This window comes from Lynx canadensis, chromosome B4, assembly GCF_007474595.2.
Source record: "Lynx canadensis isolate LIC74 chromosome B4, mLynCan4.pri.v2, whole genome shotgun sequence".
In the NCBI taxonomy this organism is placed as follows: domain Eukaryota; kingdom Metazoa; phylum Chordata; class Mammalia; order Carnivora; family Felidae; genus Lynx; species Lynx canadensis.
Window position 1 is genome coordinate 107,051,970 of NC_044309.1, and position 21,700 is coordinate 107,073,669.

The window sequence follows — 21,700 nt, forward strand, 5'->3', positions numbered from 1 at the left end:
TTACTTTGTCCCAAATATTCTGAATACTAGCAAAGGCTTAATCCCTATAATTTAACTTATCAAGGAGTAGCTTCTGCTCTCCCAGGTTTCATTGTTTGTATAGGGTTAAAATCCTACATTGCTCAATAAATATTTATAGATTTACTGGATATATGCCATTATCTTCTTTCATCTAATGGGTGACTTCAAAAATACAAAGGGACACAGAAGAAAAATAAATAACAGAGGATAAACTATGATAAATAACAGGTGGTGTGAAATGAGTTTTTAAAATTTATTTTTATTTTAATTAAGAACATTTTTTTTCCAGCCTTATATCATGGCAGCAAAAAGATTAGATTTTTGTGTTTTCCTTTTGCCAGGGACTCTTATGCTGAAGAATTACTCCTCTAAGATCAGAAAAATAAAACAAAGGTATAAAAATATTACACAGATGTTGCAAACATTAAACAAACACTTAGGCCTGCCTGACAGTATTTCTGGTGCAATATTCTTTTAAAAATGTGTTTCAGTGAAAACCTTTTACAGGAGTTTTTGCACTGCCAACATCTCTTATTCAGGTTCCTAGAGAAATGAAATGTGGGTAGCAGTGACTAATTAAACTAGCAGCTACTGTTTCCCAAACAAGTTTGGACAGATTATATTTACGATGGCCAGATGAAATCAAAACCATTGAGTATAGTCAAAGTGAGACAATCTAAGAGGGCAACTGAGTTTTATCTGATAGCATACTTATTAACCTGACTTAATAAAGTTCAATGGCCTTTGGTGGCCACCTACATTGTCAAGTGCAGAGTGAGGCCTTGGAGTTGCAAAGAGGACTCAGTGACAGATGGCGACTACACTTACCCTGGTGAGCAATGAGTAATGTACAGAATTGTTGAATCACTGTATTGTACACCTGAAACTAATATAACACTGTATGTTAACTATACTGGAATTAAAATAAATAAAAAAGAAAACATTAAAAAAATAAAATATAAAACATTCCCAAAAGAATCTCTCTCAAAGAAGTGAAGGCATGTGCATTTACAGGTTGCTTTAGAGAAAATGGTTATTCTGTTTCCTTTTGCACTGCCTTGTAAAAAGTTCACAGGTCTCTGAAATATGAAATGTACTGAACAGATGGATGAAAAGACAAATGACTGAATTAGTAAATGACAGTGAGCCTTCCATAGGAGTGAGAGCGATGCAGGATCTTCAGTTAATTTATCTTTTCTTGATTTCCTCAAGGTCAAGGTAGTCTTTTTGCTATAAAGAACAACAATGATATGGTAATGCCTTTCATTTGTATAGCACTTTTTTATTTGTCAAAGGATTTTTTTCCTGTTCTCACAATATCACTTTTAGGAAAATAGAACAGGTAGGCTATTTTTATACCCTTCAGAGAATTGTGCATGTAAGCCTGAACAAAATTTAAGGAAAAAGAAGAAAATGAGTAGCAAGTTGAGTATTGGGAATTCAGTGATCATTTAGGACATTTATGCTACAGTTAAAAATTGTGATTTTAATACTTTATTACTGCCACTAAAGTATACCCAAATCTCTAAAATTTTATTATCCACTTGCAAGCATTAATCAGAAGACAGAAATAAATGGTTACTTCAGTACAGAGGTCAGTGACATGAAGATTTTCAATCTTTTTTTTAAATCTCCCACAAATCAGTATCGTTTTCTTAAAATTTGCAAATGCAAGGTAGATATTATAATTGTTTACTTAATTAGTATTTTCTAAGCATCATATATGTATCTTTTCTATATAGGAAACTCAAAACATATAGTGATACTTCACATTTTGAATTCAGTGTATATAATGACATCCTTGAATTCAGAAAATAACTCAAGGTAAAGTTCTGAACTGCAGAATTTGATATTTTGAAAAACAAAATGAGAATTTCATGGAGTGATTTCTTATAATATTCCATAATTCTATGTTACATATAACCAATGACTTGAATAAGTTCTAAACTTAATGTAATTCAATTTTTTTTTATGTTTGGAGTAAAAGAACACAATGTGGTTATTTTGAGAATTAGCTGGTTTCTTCTGGGTAAATTAAAGTCCAGAGATCACATTTTTGCATATACTTTATTCTTGATGTGTCTGAAGAAAGAAACAGTTAATGTGATTTGCAAAACCTAGAAGAAAAGGAAATGATAAGATATCAAAATAATAAATAAGAGTAATTTGCAGTTAAAACTTACAATACAATCCCCTACATGCATGTTTTATAGGGAAAGGATCAAAGAGTGGCCAAGTTTTGAAGTAAGGTACATATGGTTGCCAATAAGAAGTCTGCAAAGTGAGTCTTCTAGAGTAATCCAGGTGTCACCAAGTTCATTTATGAAGGGACTAACGAATAGACTTCAATTTTAATTACATGAGCTATCATTGGGCTAGATGTCATGATGAATTGTGATCTGGTTTTTGTTCATCATCTGTGTCATCAGTCCTACAAAAAAAACTGCTTCATTTTGGTGTAGAATCATTAAAGATGGTGTGCAAAGAGTAGATGATAAAATGGACCACAGGTACTATCTCCCATTCAGTCTTGTCTTAAATACCCAAGCATGAACACAATGGGGAATAAACATTTTGAAAGAACATCATTAATGCATATAAAAATGTTTTAATCACCATTCTGAGACTATAGTTGTTACCAGTTGAAGAAAATTTATGGAACCTCGGGTCAATGCCTTTTTGGATCAGCATAAAATTAAATGCGGTACCCTATTCTGAAAAAACCATGCATTATATATTCATTGCAGTGTTTTAGTCTACACTGTGATAATACATTCATTCTCACAGTTTTGTTAAATCCATAGCCTTCACCTGCTTTCATCAGTCTGCACTGAGACTGGAGAATGAAGTTCTGCTTCTGAGTCTCAAATCTGTAGTTGGCACCCTACAGGTCAGCAGGTCATGGAATGTGTCTGTTTTGCTTCCCACTGAATCTCTGACCATTAATACAGTACCTGACACACAGTAGATGTTCTCCCTCCTCCAAATTTATTGACTGAATGAATGAATGAATGAGTATATGAGTAACTAGTACATTTACTAATGTCAAACATTGGTCTAGATTTCCAGTCTGCCAACTTGAAGACTGCCCAATGTGGGCTCTCACTGTTGAGATATGAAGTATTTTATATATATATATATATATATATATATATATATATATATTTATATATATAAATATATATATAACATATATATAAAACATGTATATAAAACATATGTGAAGTATATATATACTTATATATATTTATTATATAATATATATTTAATATATAAATTTATTATATATTTATATATATTTATTATACAACACATAATAAATATATAGAATATGTTTATTCTATATTATTATATATTTTATACATATATAAATACTTCATCTCTCTCTCTCTCTCTCTCTCTCTATATATATATATATATATATATATCACAAAGCAATGAAGTCACTACCTTCCAGGATGACCATTTATTAACAGGTCATCCAATTTGGCTGATTTAAGGATATCACCCCTCTAGTTGGGACCCATACCTCTCTCGGATGTGAATAGTCTCAAGGTCCTGACTCCTTTTGTATAATTTGTCTGATTAGGACTCCAGCTGGTTTTTCTGCAGTTTGTTATGTATGGTTTATACTCAACTATTTTTTATCTTTAAACATATGAACAAAAGCTTACCTCTGAAGCCAAAAGTCCGAAGTTAATTCCAGTTAATGTTAAAGCATTAGCGTTATACCATGTGTTGATTTTATTTTCACAACCCTAATGAAATAAAAGTTATTTAGACTGACTTGGGAGAGGAAAATGGTCTTATATAGAATTCTATCACAAAGAAGAAGAAACATAATGCAGTAATTCACAAACTCTAAAAAGTCATTGTCTAAGTGGAGACTAACCTTTTTAGTCCAGAGAACTTCCTCTCATAGCAGAACATCTCTGTTACTACTTTTTAAGTTGCTAAGATGTTGTGATGTAATTGAAATCAGAAATTTATTAAATTTAGAAAGGGCTCTAATTTTCTGCACACTACTGTAATTCAGCAAGATATGTACTATGACCGAAAATGATTATTTCCCAAATAGGAGAAGCTTAAAAAAAACCATAATGCTCTATTTATTTGTGAATGAATTATGTAAATAAAAAATGTGTCTTACAATTAGAATAACATCAGTGTGTGAAGTATATAAAATATTAGAAGTTCTTGGGATGGAAATCTTGTTGATCAGTATCCCATACCTGTAAGTAACAGACGAAACCCTGTTCTTGCTTCTACTACATTTATCTGAACACTTGTTCACTGCTGGCGTCCCCTCACTTCAGTTTTTGCCAATGCTCATACCTTCTTACTTCTGGTATTGTAGCTCCCTTACCAATCCTATATGCCAGAGATTGGCCAAAAGTGCCTCCCTTTTCTGCAGTGATTCAGTAAGGAGGGTTGGGGAGAAAGGTTGATGGTATCTCAAGCTCTAGGAGCACTTAAATAACATACTCTCAGAAAGTTAAAATAATAATTATTCATTAACTATGAGTTCAGTTTCATAAAGTAGCTTAAGAACTTAATCACTGTAAATAATAGTGTTTGTATATACAACTTTTGTTCAGCATTCTAAATTGACTTGCAAAAACAAAACAAAAAAAGGCACTGTAAACACTTGGAAAGCCTTATCTTTACCTCTAGGTAAGTTGCATTCAGTGGCTCATCACAAAACCACTTTCTTAATGTAGAATTTGTGCAAGAACATGGAACCTGTTCTGAATTTTCTTTATTTTTATTCTTTATCCAGTCTGTGTAATTGTACTGGCCACAACACTGCAACTAGAAAAGAAATCTATAAATTTTACTATAAAATATTCAAAAGGCAGTTAATTGTGATTCCCATGTACATTAAAATATTTTTTCTGAAAAAGTTATTAATTAATTCTGCATTGAAATGCAGTGAATTACAAATATAAGTATAGTTTTGTTTGTTTAATCCATTACTTTGTTACTGCTTTTGTTGATGTTAACCAGAACTAAAGATCTTTACAATATAAGTGGGCTATGTTTGGATGAAATTGTTAGATCTGAATTTATCATAAAGGAACCCAGGATGGAAGGTATACCTGATTTACTGAAGCTACAAACTATGTTTGGGACTGAATACAGAAAAGGAAATCACTATAGGCATATCTTTCTCTCCACTATAGCAGTAGCTATATTTTTTCTCCAGAATATGCTGCCATTTTTATTTAATTATACATAAAGAGATTCAGTGTTATTTTTACTCTCTTAGGACTAATATGTTAACTTGCAATTTTGTATTGTGTGAAAATTTTCCACAGAGAGTCAAAAAAGATGAAAAGGCAAACAGCCATAGAAATGATAAAACATTGGAAAGATCTCATTTCCAATCCCATCAAGTTGAATAGGGAAGATGTGAAAGAATCAACATATATATTTGTCACCTAGAATGTAAGACAGAGTTGAAGTGAATACTTCATTGTTTTCTAAACTTGTTGTTGAATGTTATAACATCAGTACTGCCTATGTCACAATATGTACCAACAATCATGGAAATGTTGAATGACTGAAATAATGCTTTAGAGTGTGAGTACTGAAAATGAGTTCAGTCAAATCTACATGTCTTGTCTCAATTATACTCAGGACTAGGAACTGTAAGCTTGATTCTCATTAATAATAGCAATGTCATACATAGAACTTTTTTCTTGTTTATCAGTTTATGACCATAGGAAGGTTTGGTTCTCTGCCATCAGTCCTAATGCAATCTAGAGAGGCAATACATGTACACATCATATGCATCAGGGGAAAAACAGTACGACTAAAAGCATTTATAGTTATATTTCAATTCTACTAAAATGCCTGTTATTACATATACTAAAAATAATAGCTATTTCTTTTTTTTTTAATTTTTTAATGTTTATTCATTTTTGAAAGACAGAGAGAGACACAGTACAAGCAGGGAAGGGGTGGAGAGAGAGGTGGGGGGGGGTGGTGCACAGAATCTGAGGCACGCTCCAGGCTCTAAGCTGTCAGCACAGAGCCCATCGCGGGGCTCGAACTCATGAACCGTGAGATAATGACCTGAGACACCCAGGCGCTCCAATGATAGTTATTTCTATGTGAGGCACCTACTATAGTAGTTAGAGTACAAAATCTAGTGCTACATTGTCTGGAATTGAATCATGTTTCTGCAACCCAATTAGCTCTATGACCCTGGGTAAGTTACTCAATTTCATAGTCCTTCATCTATAAAACGAGGATAATAGGTCTTACTTCATTGGGTTCAGAGGAGTAAATAAGTTGATACATATAAAGCACTTACAAAAAGTAAATACAAAAATTATTTTCTTTATCAAGCATTTACTAAGTTCCAGCTGGTGATCTATTCCTGTAAACCATCTGGGCAACCATACCCATTCCTGTACGCTGCCTAGAAATATTTGATGTGCAAAATAAGAATTCTAATAACATTAGCTAGCAAGTATTAATTGCTCACTATTTTCCAGATCCAAGGCTTTCTGTACATTCTATATATTATTTCATTGATTCCTGCCAACCAGAGGTAAGGGTTATTCTGTCCATTTTAAGAATATGGAATCTGAAATTAATAAGGATACTTGTCCAGGGTCAAAAAGCTAATATGTAGCAAACCTGACATTCAGGCTTAAATGGTAACTACCATGTTTCTCTGCTGCTGGCAAGAACTGTGCTCAGACTTCTGTCCCACAGGTGCAGCAGGGAAGATTACCCCACCAACACTTTTATAGGTGAGACCAGGTTAAAATGCACATCAGTTAACCAAGAATCGAAGATCTAATTTACAAAAGGAGGATAAAACTCAAGATTTGTAACCGGGAACAATGCTATTCCTCATTCCTCTGTCTCATCTCCCACCCTTCCCCGTCTCCCTTACCCTATAGTGATCATGTTTGACATCTAATTTTTAGTTTTATTCTAATTTTCTCTTACTGTTTTCTGTAAAGCATTCAGAAAAGTCCACTTGGGTATATCTTCAGGCATATCTTTAGATCCATACTCAGCAATGATTAAGTCAACTTTATCATGCCATACTTGGTGAATCTGTTGAAAATTGCATCAAAGTCAAAATCTGAAATCCTATGGGATTTGTCTTTCTCTGATTTCGCTTAGCATAGTACTCTCTAGTTCCATCCATGTCATTGCAAATAGCAATATTTCATTCTTTTTGATGTCTGAGAAATATTCTATTGTATATATAATCACTAATTTGTACACCTGAAACTAATATTACACTGTATTTTAACTAACTGGACTTTAAATGGAAACTTGGAAAGGAAAAAAAGTCCAAATCTGAAGGAAACTTTCCTTATGGTTCCTAACAAAAGAGTATTCTAGTCATTTTGCTGTTCTCTGATTATTCCTGTGTTTTCTGTTTCTTTAACTACTTTTAGCAATCTCAGTGAGTGCTGAGGCATTTGGTCTTTTGCATTGTGACCTACAAGAGGAATATATGAGACTTATTTTATGACTGAAGAGAAAGTTATGTGCTATTCTCCTGAATGTCTCAGGATTCTGCTTTTCTTCTTGTACTCTCAGGAAAAATTGTGAAAAACTCTGAAATGGGCCGAAAAAGATTACTGAATATCTTTTCAATGGAAATTAGGCTTTCTTTAGCATAACTTCCAGGTCTTCTTATTTCATGAGGGTCTGTATCTTTCTCAGTTTTTAACTTATTTAACAACTTTGTAAGTTGTAGGAAACTACTGACAACTGATGCTTTATCAGAGAAATGCAGATGAATTTTTCCTGGTGGGGGGCAAATGATATCTCCTCTACCAACTGTGTTTTGTATATGTTAAGAGATAGCCTTTATAAGTGTCTTCTCTTTGGACTCTCCTTTGAACTGGTTTTTATTTCTTACTGATTCCCACATTAATCAAGATGTTAAATAAAATCACTGATCTGTGCTTGCTGTATATTTATACAAGAATTATGATTTTTAATTTAAAAAATTAAATTATGTTTTCACAATGCTATAACAAAAACAATCAGATTTGAAAGAATGGGGTGAACATGCTATTTCAAAACCTAGATATTGCAGAGGTAAATTTTAATAGTAATCTACTTAAATATTTAAAAGTTCAGGTGACTTTCATAACTAAGGTAAAACGTAGAAAGAACAGATACTATTCCATTTTATGAACAAGGAGATAGATCGAGAATTTAGTTATTTGCTCTGTTTACATGAATAAGGATGTGGAGATGAGGCTTTTAAATATGGTTCATTTGAATTCTAGTTTAGTGATTTCTCATTGTATTATGCTATCTTTGAATAATGAAAACTAATTAACTGGTGGGAATACTACAACCATTAAACCATGTGTACAAGTTAACTCTAATGTAGTCACTTATATATCTATGCTTTAATGCATTTAAGAAGATTAGAATAATGTAGTGTTATTTAGATCTGTAAGTTATTTAATTTATTCTCTAAGTTAATTTTTATTTATTTTCATTTTTTAAATGTGCTTTTTTTTAAAAAAAGTTTATTTATTTTAAGAGAGAGCATACGTGCACATGAATCAGGAAGGGGTAGAGAGAGAGGGAGAGAGAATCCCAAGCAGGCCCCATGCTGCCAGCATGGAGCCCTACCCAGGCCTTGAACCCACAGTGAAATCAAGACCTGAGCCAAAACCAAGAGTTGGATGCTTAACCAACTGAGCCACACAGGCCCCCTAATTTTTATTTAGACTAGAAAATATTTTTCCATTTTATATTGTTGTAGGAAGGGGCAGGCTTATGTCCTTATTTACCCTCTGAAGCATTATTTGGGAGATCCAGAGAGCAGATAAATCACATCTTAGTACAAAAGAGTATCATATCTAATCTCCATGACTTCTATATAAAGAAAATCCCCTCACACATATTTATTTTGACAAGGATCCTTTGTAGCCCTAGTGCACCTCGAACACTGTTGGGTGCTGTAAGTGGCATAAAAGACTTAGAAGCTCCTAGGAGCTTAATCTAGTGTGAATGTAGAAGGAAAATTGATGTAAACAGAGCTGTTACCTCTAGATTCAGTTAATAAGTGTTTGAGTCCAGACTCTGTCATTTGGCCATGATGCATTTTAGCAAATATTTCTCCTCTCAAAGCCTCAGTTTCCTGTTCTAGAAAGTAGGACTAACAATGCCTCTCTAGGGGTTGTTGTGAGAATCAAAAATCTAATGCTTATAAAGTGCTTATCACAGTCTCTGGCACATGGTAATTATTCTCAGGTGATCATTTTTATTCTTAAATTAAGTAGAGATGAATATGTGAATAATACTTAAGAGAGCATGGACAACACTGATAAACTAAATTTAGGCGTTAGGGATCCTGAGGTGTTATATTCAAGTTCTATCACCAGATCCAAAAGTTACAGGCTGATTGGGATGTAGTGCTTTGCCACCATTACAGCTTTACAGAACTCACATACTGTGCACACATACACACACACACACACACACACACGAGAAGACATTTTAGCTCTAAATGTCAGGCCATTAACAACAAGTCCTGGGTGGCTAGATATCCAGGATAGATGCCAAGCACAGGAGAGCAAATGAAGTTGGAGGGTGATGGTGTTCTACAGGAATGAGGTTTGGTCATTGCTTAGGACTCTATATGTAGAGAGATTTTTGAAGGCTAGGAAGTGTAGGAATTGATCAGGGGTTCCTTTGAAATTAATTAAGGAAAGAAACTTTAATTAATTAAAGTTTTTTTAATTCATTTTTGAGAGAGACAGAGTGTGAATGGGGGGGGGGGGAGAGAGAGAGAGAGAGAGAGAGAGAGAGAGAGAGAATCCAAAGCAGGCTCCAGGCTCAGAGCAGGTTTGCACCCACGAGTTAGGAGATCATGACCTGAGCTGAAGTTGGACACTTAACCGATTGAGCCACCCAGGTGCCCCAGAAAGGGAGATTTAAGTAGCTACTCAGTGGCAGAAACTTTTGAAGTTGTCAGTTAGTGGTAACTCTCTAAGGGAGGTGGGTATTAACCATGCTGTACAGATTAAGACATAGGCTTAGGACTGCTAAGTAGCTTGTGGACCTCTAGTTATCTGCAGATCTGTATGACTTCAAGTCCATGCTCTTTCCTACAGGAAAATCCCCCATAATACAGAGACAGAGCATGGCTGCACTGAAACAATGACATTTCTTTTTCTTTTTTTGAATTTTTAAGTTTATTTATTTATTTATTTTAAGAGAGACAGAAAGTGGGGGAGGGGCAGAGAGAGAGAGGGAAAGAGAGAGAATCCCAAGCAGGCTCCGCACTGTCAGTACAGAGCCCCATGTGGGGCTTGAACTCACGAACCATGAGATCATGATCTGAGCCAAAGTTGGATGCCTAGCCAACTGAGCCACCCAGGCACCCTGAAACAATTAAATTTCTTTAAAAATAGAGGGTAACCATTGAACTTAGTAGGTAATTTTTGTTACCCAAAGGTTTTTTTCAGGCAGTTTACTATGGTTTTTTTTTAAACTTAATTTGATAAATATAAATCTCGTTGTGATTGATTATATCACTCATGACCATACCTGTACCAAATATTTGAATTATGCATTTCATTTCATTTAAATAACTAAATTTCAAATTCATACAAGTCTAAAGGTATTTCTTGACAAAAATAGAATATAGTAAGTCTATATAGAAAAATAGAATTGGGTTAATCATGGGAGCCAGGGTTTGCTGGGAGACAAATTTTGGATTCCCTACACCCACTATCACCCCCTCTTCCCCCATGTTCTTTGTTATTTACCACACTGTCAATATTCTGCTGAGTTAAAGACAAATTTCCTTATAGTCCACCTTTTTGATATGACCTTATACCGAATTCTGTAATATGTCCATTGAATCTTTTCCCCCACAAAGACATTTACCTTTCGCTCTTAATATAGGCTCATAGGTCTTAATAATTTAAGATGTCTAATGTTCTTTAGGTTTCAAATAAAAGGATGATCTTTCCATACCTCTTTTTTCTTTGTGAAGATGAATCCTGAAAGTACAACTTGAACACCAAAGGCCCACATTAACAGTGCCGCATACTAAAACAAAAGAGAAATAGAGGTGGTAACTGTGCTTCTACTATGTACTTTAGATGTTACAATGATGGGGAAATGCACATTATATGAAATATCCTGTCTTAAAATACACACAGGTATTGCTGGTTTCCAGCCCTCATATACATGAGTGATGTTATTCAAACAAAAAGGCAAAGAAAAAAATCATTGAACATTTGGATAAGAGTAAGACAGAAGTGATAGTATTCAGTGGGCACCCTAACAGATCACTTGGTCTAATGAAATTGTTGATGATCTTCCTTCATTTGGATCTAAAACTGCCCTAGAGGGGAACTCACTTAGCTGGATCTCCACTTAACGCACCATGACACTAACACTAGAAAACTCACTGAATTGTGACCTATTAGGCGAATCAAAAATGGACAAAGTAACAACAACAGAAAATAACAAAAGTATCTGCTATAATAAGATTAAATTTGTATGTACATTTAAATTATTCCTTTGAAAACTGAAAATACTTCTCTCCAAGGCCAAATGAAATTATTTGCACATTTATTTAACTATATTTTTTAAACTTATGGCCACTGCAATCTTCTTCATCATAGCAGCACATAGTAGTATATATTATCTAGAATTTATAATGATCTAAAAGAATTAGCAGTCTGAATATTTTACTAACTAAAATATAAGAATGACTCACTGTTAGTATTCTTAATTTCACATATTTTAAACATTAATACTTTAAAATAGTTAAAATGTGTTTGATATGTTACAAATCTTATTTTTAGAGACAAATGTTTCAGAGACAAAAATAGGGTCTTTAGATCTGTTTAGAAGTTTAGATTTCTAATACTTCTACATACATCGTCTCACTTAATCTTCACTAAAAGGAGATTTGTAGAGACAGGAAAATTGTAAAACAATACTTCATTATAAAATATTGTAAGACAGGGGCGCCTGGGTGGCGCAGTCGGTTAAGCGTCCGACTTCAGCCCGGGTCACGATCTCGCAGTCCGTGAGTTCGAGCCCCGCGTCGGGCTCTGGGCTGATGGCTCAGAGCCTGGAGCCTGTTTCGGATTCTGTGTCTCCCTCTCTCTCTGCCCCTCCCCCGTTCATGCTCTGTCTCTCTCTGTCCCAAAAATAAATAAACGTTGAAAAAAAATTTTTAAAAAAAATATTGTAAGACAATATTTTAATGTAAAATAATAAAAAAATTACTGGGCTTCTTTTTAATGGAAAGCTGGTTGTGGTCCAGTGGACCTTCCCAGTTTTCTGATCTTATGGACATATGCAATGTTACCTTTGACTAAACTATTATTCAACTCTGTATGGGGTAAACTTACAGAATTATGGTAGTAATACAAAAGTTCCTCTTCTTCAATATTACTTTGGCTATTCGGGATCTTTTGTGGTTCCATACAAATTTTAGGATTGCTTGTTCTAGCTTCAAGAAGAATGCTGGTGTAATTTTGATTGGGATTGCATTGAATGTTAGATTGCTTTGGGTAGTATTGACATTTTAACAATATTTATTCTTCAATCCATGAGCATGGAATATTTTTCTATTTCTTCGTATCTTCTTCAATTTCCTTCATAAGCTTTCTAGTGTTTTCGGCATACAGATTTTTACATCTTTGGTTAGGTTTATTCCTAGGTATTTTATGATTCTTGGTGCAGTTGTGAATGGAATCAGTTTCTTTATTTGTCTTTCTATTGCTTTATTATTAGTGTATAAGAATGCAACTGCTTTCTGTACATTAATTTTGTATCCTGTGACTTTGCTGAATTCATGTATCAGTTCTAGCAGACTTTGGGTGGAGTCTATCGGGTTTTCCATGTATAATATCATGTCATCTGCAAAAAGTGAAAGCTTAACTTCATCTTTGCCAATTTTGATGCTTTTGATTTCCTTTTCTTGTCTGATTGCTGATGCTAGAACTTCCAATACTATGTTAAACAACAGCAATGAGAGTGGACACCCCTATTGTATTCTTGATCTCAGGGGGAAAGCTCTCAGTTTTCCCCCATTGAGGATGATATTAGCTGTGGGCTTTTCATAAATGGCTTTTATGATGTTTAAGTATGTTCCTTCTATCCCAACTTTCTTGAGGGCTTTTATTAAGAAAGGATGCTGAATTTTGTCAAATGGTTTTTCTGCATAGATTGACAGGATCACGTGGTTCTTACCTTTTCTTTTATTAATGTTATGTATCACATTGATTGATTTGCGAATATTGAACCAGCCCTGCAGCCCAGGAATGAATCCCACTTGATCATGTTGAGTAATTCTTTTTATATGCTGTTGAATTTGATTTGCTAGTATCTTGCTGAGAATTTTTGCATCCATATTCATCAGGGATATTGGCCTGTAGTTCTCTTTTTTTGCTGGGTGTCTGTCTGGCTTGGGAATCAAAGTAATGCTGGCTTCATAGAATGCATCTGGAAGTTTTCCTCCCCTTTCTATTTTTTGGAACAGCTTGAGAAGGATAGGTATTATCTCTGCTTTAAATGTCTGGTAGAATTCCCCTGGGAAGCCATCTGGTCCTGGACTCTTATTTGTTGGGAGATTTTTGATAACTGATTCAATTTCTTCACTGGTTATGGGTCTGTTCAAATTTTCTATTTCTTCCTGTTTGAGTTTTGGAAGTGTGTGGGTGCTTAGGAATTTATCCATTTCTTCCAGGTTGTCCAGTTTGTTGGCATATAATTTTTCATAGTATTCCCTGATAATTGCTTGTATTTCTGAGGGATTGGTTGCAATAATTCTATTTTTATTCATGATTTTATCTATTTGTGTCATCTCCCTTTTCTTTTTGAGAAGCCTAGCTAGAGGTTTATCAATTTATCAATTTTGTTTATTTTTTCAAAAAACCAACTCTTGGTTTCATTGATCTGCTCTACAGTTTTTTTTAGAATCTATATTGTTTATTTCTGCTCTGATCTTTAAACAAGCAATCCTAAAATTTGTATGGAACCGCAAAAGACCCCAAATAGCCAAAGTAATATTGAAGAAGAAGACCAAAGCAGGAGGCATCACAATCCCAGACTTTAGCCTCTACTACAAAGCATTAGTCATCAAGACAGCATGGTATTGGCACAAAAACAGACACATAGACCAATGGAATAGAATAGAGACCCTAGAACTGGGTGCACAAAGGTATGGCCAACTAATATCTGACAAAGCAGGAAAGAATATCCAATGGAAAAAAGATAGTCTCTTTAACAAATGGTGCTGGGAGAACTGGACAGCAACATGCAGAAGAATGAAACTAGACCACTTTCTTACACCATTCACAAAAACAAACTCAAAATGGATGAAGGACCTGAGTGTGAGACAGGAAACCATCAAAACCCTAGAGGAGAAAGCAGGAAAAAACCTCTCTGACCTCAGCCACAGCAATTTCTTACTTGACACATCTCCAAAGGCAAGGGAATTAAAAGCAAAAATGAACTATTGGGACCTCATCTAGATAAAAACTTCTGTGCTGTAAAGGAAACAATCGACAACACTAAAAGGCAACCAATGGAATGGGAAAAGATATTTGCAAATGACATATTGGACAAAGGGCTAGTATCCAAAATCTATAAAGAACTCACCAAACTCCACGCCCGAAAAACAAATAACCCAGTGAAGAAATGGGCAGAAGACATGAATAGACACTTCTCTAAAGAAGACATCCAGATGGCCAGCAGGCACATGAAAAGATGCTCAATGTCACTCCTCATCAGGGAAAAACAAATCAAAACCACACTGAGATACCACCTCATGCCAGTCAGAGTGGCTAAAATGAACAAATCAGGAGACTGTAGATGCTGGAGAGTATGTGGAGAAGCAGGAACTCTCTTGCACTGTTGGGAATGCACACTGGTGCAGCTGCTCTGGAAAACAGTGTGGAGATTCCTCAAAAAATTAAAAAAAGAACTACCCTATGACCCAGCAATAGCACTGCTAGGAATTACCCAAGGGATACAGGAGTGCTGATGCATAGGGGCACTTGTACCCCAATGTTTATAGCAGCACTTTCAACAATAGCCAAATTATGGAAAGAGCCTAAATGTCCATCAACTGATGAATGGATAAAGAAGTTGTGGTTTATATACACAATGGAATACTACTTGGCAATGAGAAAGAATGAAATATGGCCTTTTGTAGCAACACGGATGGAACTGGAGAGTGTTATGCTAAGTGAAATAAGTCATACAGAGAAAGACAGATACCATATGTTTTCATTCTTATGTGGATCCTGAGAAACTTAACAGAAACCCTTGGGGGAGGGGAAGGGGAAAAAAAAAGTTAGAGAGGGAGGGAGGCAAACCATGAGAGACTCTTAAAAACTGAGAATAAACTGAGGGTTGATGGGGGGTGGGAGGCAGGGGAAGGTGGGTGATGGGTATTGAGGAGGGCACCTGTTAGGATGAGCACTGGGTGTTGTATGGAAACCAATTTGACAATAAATTTCATATTAAAAAAAAAGTTCCTTGTCCATAGCAATGCAATTCCTATTAATGGAAATGCAAACAAATACAGTCTATAGAGAATATAAATCTCCAAAATCTTATTCTCATTCAACTAGTTGTTACTTCTTACTGGTTCCCTTAATGATTAATTATTTAAATAAAGTCTCTGACACATGTTTGTGCACATATATATGAGTCATGATTTTTACCTTTGAAAATTCCCTTCTAGTAGTAGTTAGATATTTATAGTAATAAGAAAAATTCAGTGTTTTTATTTTTTTTAGCACTTAGAGAGTACAGTGAGAGACTGCCCAAGAACTTCTAAAAGAGGGAAGTAAAACTGCCCCTAAGCCTTAAATTATGAAACAATATTTATTCAACTGGAGTAAGGGTACGCAAAATCGCCATTAAGCCAAAGAAAGTGCTTAGGCGTATAAAATTTGCCCATAAGTTGACTGCATGAATTAACATGGTAATGTATCCATCAGAAAAGTATTGGTAAATTCAGAGAATAGTAAACATGACATGATTGCAAAAAGTAGTAGTGCCCTTCATTGGAGCCTCCAGACAAGAGTGTGGTGTCTTGGCTTCAGGACCTACTTTGTCCATTCCTTATGATGGGATCTATCAGGCTTTCTCAGTTATAGACCATTAATATCACAATCCCATAAGGCTGAAACTTATAAGATGTTTGTTTCCCTCCCTCTAGATTCCCCCCTTCTTTTGTTTTGTCAAACAAATACAATATTCAACTGCAGCCATTGTGTCTCTTACCAGGAAGAATGCAGAAATACTTAGCTTTTATGTAGCACTGAAAGGCTGGGTGGTCACTCTGGACACTGGTTATCAATCTACACTGGCTGCCACGAAAACTCTCACTTTCCCAGCTCACGTGATCCTTCGGGGTCTACTCATTCTGCTGTTTGAATGGCCTAAGGGGGCAAAGGCAGATCTGCTCTTGTTTGGCAAGAGAGCTCCTGTGAATTAAAACTGATTTGATTTAAAGAAAATGGCAAAAGCCGTATTTCATCTGAGCCTGTGAATCGTGATTTTTAGCTGCCACATGTGTGGTAAATGGCTCATGTTCAGGTCTATATTCCTAATTATAATTTATCTTTCCACATATATGGCTAGGGAGAGATAGTGTGCCAGCCAGATGCCAGAGTCTGGCCCTCTCAGCAGTTATATTTCCCTTTGTTAAATAATAAATTGCAATCTCAGTTATAAGTTAGCTTTCCACATGGCAGTCCCACAGGGAGATGCGCTAACTGAAGGACATGGTTTCTTTCATCTTGCTAAGCTACATTGCTCATTGACTTTAATAGTTTATTTGGATTTTAGTCTTCATATTGTTATGTTTGGTTAATTGTAGTTCACCCCAGGAGATGGATTCCTATTGACTTTGTTTGGAAAATTAACATCTAAGTGTGCAAGGGCAGAGGTCCAGATCCATGGAAAACTCACCAAGAACATTCTATCTAGAAAAGTTTCTTGAGAGGAGGTGCTTAATTTACCTTATTCCCTGGGAAACACTATACTGAGGTGTTATGGTGATGTAAATGATTATTGCTCATTTCGTGACTTGGCACTCTAAATCGAAGATACAGATTAATTCAGGCTGTTAAAATGAAATACATACCAGGATTAGGAGCCATCTGATTTCATTGTGAATTCCCAAATAACCCAAGAGACAAAGAAGAACAATAGCAGATCCAGTTCCAGTCAAAATTTGAAAAATATATACTATCAGATGATTATTTTTATCTGTGGAAACCACAAAATAAATGATTATCAAGTGGTATTAAAATCCTACTTAATAATATATGCAGTAGCCCAAGATTTCTGTAAGCAGTTGTCGCCAACCAGTAGGATTCTCTCTCTCTCTCTCTCTCTCTCTCTCTCTCTCTCTTTTTTACTTCATTTTGGAACCTCTTATTTAGTCTTGGCGACTTTTCTTCCATTAATGACATGATGAAAAAATTCTTCAATCTCAAAAGATCTCTTTCCTTTTATCTTATTGATCTTCACTGTCTTCTATGAAAGAAATTTTTTTCCCCTAAGGTGAAACTCTTTTATGTTTAATGTATATGCAAACACTTATGAACTTATTTGAGTATCTAATATGTGTGGGTCAATTTTCTTATAAGAAACTGAGTTTATTGGTAATATGACTGCATTGAAATTGTATTTTATTCTCTCTCTACCTAGACTGAGCTCTCTGTGCTAGAGACTATATATATTTATACAGTCAACAGACTAACTGTTAAATGCTTAGTGTTATGACACAGACTGTGGAACACTGAGTGCTTACCAAATATTTGTTAAAAAAAAAAGGAAGAAGAAATAAATTAAATATGCCCTAGGTTTTATGGGAGAACAGTGGAGGCAGTGGTGTGCTGGAGCCAGTTTGTTCTGGCTCATAAATGCCAACTGTTACATTTTCACAAAATTTGTAAGCCAACTTAGCTCACGGTGACACTGTGAAATCAGCCATCGTGACATTACGTATTTAAACCACAGAAATCAGTAAATACCATAAATCAAGACTTTCTCTCCCAGAACTGGTTTTTAAATATTTACCAGCACACCCCTGGGTACATGAGCATCTGATCCAGGAGGGGGAGGAGGTTGGAGAGTAAAGGTAGGCAAGATTGCTGGAGAAGGCAACACTGAGCATGGGCTTTAAGTGATAACTGAATATATCTAGATTGGAATGATAGAACAGCACAGTATGTGTAGGAAATTCAGCTTTGCTGGCACTTAGGGTTTGAAGCAGGTGAAATTGGGCAGGTTTTCAGGGGCCAAATTATGCACACTTTGTATGCTCTAACCCAGCCTTTCTCACTGAAATTAAACTCCGTGAGGACAAAGTATTTACCTTTCTTGTACACTACAGTATCCTCAGCTTACAGGATCATGCCTAACATGTAGAAGACACTCTGTAAATACTTGTCATATGAATGAATCAGTGCAGTGGGGAGCCAGAGAAAAGCTTTTAAGTTGTATGGATGGATTTTCATCTTAAATTATTTCACGGGCCTCTGGAAGATGGTTGAGGAAGGAGATCAGAACACAAGGCTATTGGATGCTATTACTATGGCAGAGGGAAGATGGGAACCTCACGTAGCATGGTGTTATTACAAATGGAGAGGTGAAGGCAGAACAGTGTTTAAAAAAGGGTAAGTTAATTTAAAGTTGCAGATAAAAGGGAGGGGAGGACCCAACCAGTTTCTTGCCACAAACTGGTTGTTTTCAGTTCCATGTCTTGAAACCTTAACTGAGATTTCACTAAATACATACTTTCAAATATATAATTTTTAAGAGAACTATCTCTCAATTCCATAATGGAGGGAAAGAAGAAAGGAAATGACTTTTGCTCCACTGTAACTACTATGTTACCAAATTAGATGCTGTATGGGAAGTGCTTAGCCCAGTGTCTGGCACAGAGTCAACATAAATAAGTGGAAGCTATTATTGCCTCTCTTCTGGGGAAGGAAAAAAAAAAGACAGAAATGTTGTCGTAAGATCTCCACACACCCCTGTACTCTGAGCAAACCACTAATGCACTCAGACATCATGAATACTTTCCCATAAGCAAAGTATGCAAATGGAAGAGAATAAAGTTACTAGGCACTTAGGTGTAGCTGAAGTTTAAATTGTTCAATACTTTGTAGCACTTTATTACCTATTAAACTTTTTTACTCAGCTTTCATTTTCCTACAAACATATTTTATCTTACTTGAAATCCACTAAGAAAGATGTTGGCCTGCTTTTTGTCATATTTTTAAGGATTAACAGTACTGTTTAATAAAACTCACTGAGGTAATGGATATAATCTAAATCTGCACTTGTCTCATAAGGTAGCCATATCCAACAGCCGCATCTGGCTATTGAGCACTTGAAACTGTGGCTTCCTTCCCTCCCACCAAAGATATGTATATAAAAATAATCTTTAGCCTATTAAACTTCAGTCCATAGTGACCACAGCATACCACAAAATGGCAAAATAAACATTTTTTTTATCAAGTTACCTGCATTTAATTATTTTATTCATTTTGGATAATATTATATTTTATTTGTAACCATGTGATGGTGAGAGCAGATGGTAATTGAGTTTTAAAAGAAATCATTTAACCTGGGCACTATCAAATATGTGGATCTCCATTATCTTTTCATCCAGAGTATTAGAACAATCCAGTCTTCCATTTCTCTCATAGCTCTTGTCCAGCCAAAGTTCCTAGTTCTCTCTCACCAGATTCATTCTCCTTTATGGTCTTGGTTTTAAGTCCTATTAGTTAGAGATGTTTCTAAAACCAATTGGCAAAGAGCTTCATAGGGAAAAAATTGAACAATACTCAATGAAGTTTAGAGAAATACTGCCACCTGCTGAATAAATCATGTATGCAATTATTTAAAATGGAATGCCTGAGTTCACAAAGAGAGCAAAAGAAAAATAGATACATACCCAAAGCTGTGAAAAAAATATTTCTATCTAATAAAAGCCATGCACCAAATCCCAATAATAAAAGTCCAAGAACCTACAGAAAAGACAGTCGATTATATTTTTGTGATTGCCAATAAAAATGCATTGCATTTTCTTTACTAAATAATTATAAAGAGTCTTACCAAGAAAGCTCCATTAATGAGATTAAGAAAGTATTTAAAAATTAATATTTTGTTTTTTCTTAACATTCTTTTCCCTCCAGATATTGGTGTTTCTGAAAAGATAACCACAACTTTTACTATTAAGTCACCACAGTACAACTTTAAATAGTTCTGCCTATTCACATCATTTATTTACACATTGTCTTCTTATACCAGTTGTCAATGTAACATTCCCCTCCACCCTCCAGAATATAGGGACATGCTGAAGACATCTTGAAATGAGGTCTGTCTTTTCTATCTGCACCAGGGAGTTGAGAACAAGAATTTGTATAACAAATTGGCATTTGTATAACATGCCAATAGGCACCTTACTAAACTTCTTGCAGTTTTCAGAAAGTAATATATTTTATTTTGTTCTTATTTTAACACACCTTCCTTGCTGGGAAGCTTTCCTTCACCTCGGCTTGTCCCTCCCTTTTTTTCCAGAATAATGTCAACTCCTCAGTGAGGTCTCTGTGAGACCTCTGAGTAGGTCTTGTGTACCAGTATACTCCCAGAGTTTAGCACATAGTAGCTACTCAGTAGATATCTGTTGAATGAATAAATGAGGAGATGAATTAGATTATTTTATTAGTGCATAATTTAGTGTACAATGGAAGGAATAAAACCAACTTACGGCTGTGTTAATTAAAAGTTACTTATTTAAGGGTGCCTGGCTGGCTCAGTCAGTAGAGCATGTGACTCTTGATCTCTGGGTGGCTCAGTGGGTTGGGCGTCTGACTCTTGGTTTCAGCTCAGGTTGTGATCTCACAGTTTTTGAGATCAAACCTTACATTGGGCTCTGTGCTGGCAGTGTGGATCCTGCTTGGGATTCTCTCTCCCTTTCTTTCTGCCTCTCTCTCTCAAAATAAATAAATAAACTTAAAAATTTTTCTAAAAATTATTTAATTTAGTTTCCTAAAACTTTTATGGGAAAGTCAACTCCTAGACCATTGGTTTTTGGTGCTTTATTAGATATGAATGCTTTAAATTTTCTTGGGCATGTTTCTGGGTTTTCTATTTTCCTTCACTGTTTCAATTCTACCTAGTACCTTAGTTTACAGCGTTTTAGCACATGCAGTGTATAATTAAGATGATGAAAGCAGATTTAATGAGACTAATTTGAAGCTACTTGTCTCTATTTGCTAAGATCTATTTGTTGAATTGAAGGATGCCCTGAAAAGTTGAGGACTAAGAGATGTCTAGGGTAGAGTCTACACACTTCCCCTCCCTACTCTCACTTGAGGTCACATTCCTCCCTAAAACCCCACAGTTCTTCTTCCCAGCTGAAGGAGTCTCTCCAGGTTTTGTCTTCTATCATCTTCTTTGAAGTCTCCTACTGCCATTTAGTTTCTCCAGTTTCTGTCCTCCAGTCTTATTTTTAGGTTCCTTCAGTGTCTGGCCTGTTTGGATAGAAGAATCAGTTGGAAAGACTAACTGGTTTTTATTTCAGTTTCTCCCTAAGATGCTGTAGATATATGATTGTGGCTTCACTTCTATTTACTTCAGCCTATGAGAATATTGGGATGCTACAGCCTAAACA

At 35.3% G+C, this 21,700-nt stretch overlaps 1 protein-coding gene across 1 annotated transcript; it reads right to left on the bottom strand.

Annotated features, from left to right (window-relative positions):
- Positions 1–2,069: 2,069 nt before the first annotated feature.
- TSPAN19 (tetraspanin 19) lies at positions 2,070–20,701 on the bottom strand. Its single transcript, XM_032593753.1, has 9 exons — positions 20,550–20,701; positions 20,140–20,231; positions 19,979–20,051; positions 17,153–17,277; positions 11,005–11,079; positions 6,988–7,098; positions 4,690–4,833; positions 3,696–3,779; positions 2,070–2,138 (listed from the first exon to the last, which is right to left on the bottom strand). The coding sequence occupies exons 2-9, from the start codon at positions 20,203–20,205 to the stop codon at positions 2,070–2,072; spliced, it is 747 nt and encodes a 248-aa protein (XP_032449644.1). The 5' UTR covers positions 20,206–20,231; positions 20,550–20,701.
- Positions 20,702–21,700: the final 999 nt, after the last annotated feature.

Excerpts from the sequence above, each read along its gene's own strand:
- TSPAN19 (XM_032593753.1), bottom strand. The coding sequence starts at position 20,205 with ATGTTAAGAAAAAACAAAATATTAATTTTTAAATACTTTCTTAATCTC. Across the intron at positions 17,278-19,978 it reads TATTTTTTTCACAGCTTTGG|ATAAAAATAATCATCTGATA; the intron begins GTATGTATCTAT and ends TGGTTTCCACAG. Across the intron at positions 3,780-4,689 it reads TGAATGCAACTTACCTAGAG|GGTTGTGAAAATAAAATCAA; the intron begins GTAAAGATAAGG and ends TTATTTCATTAG.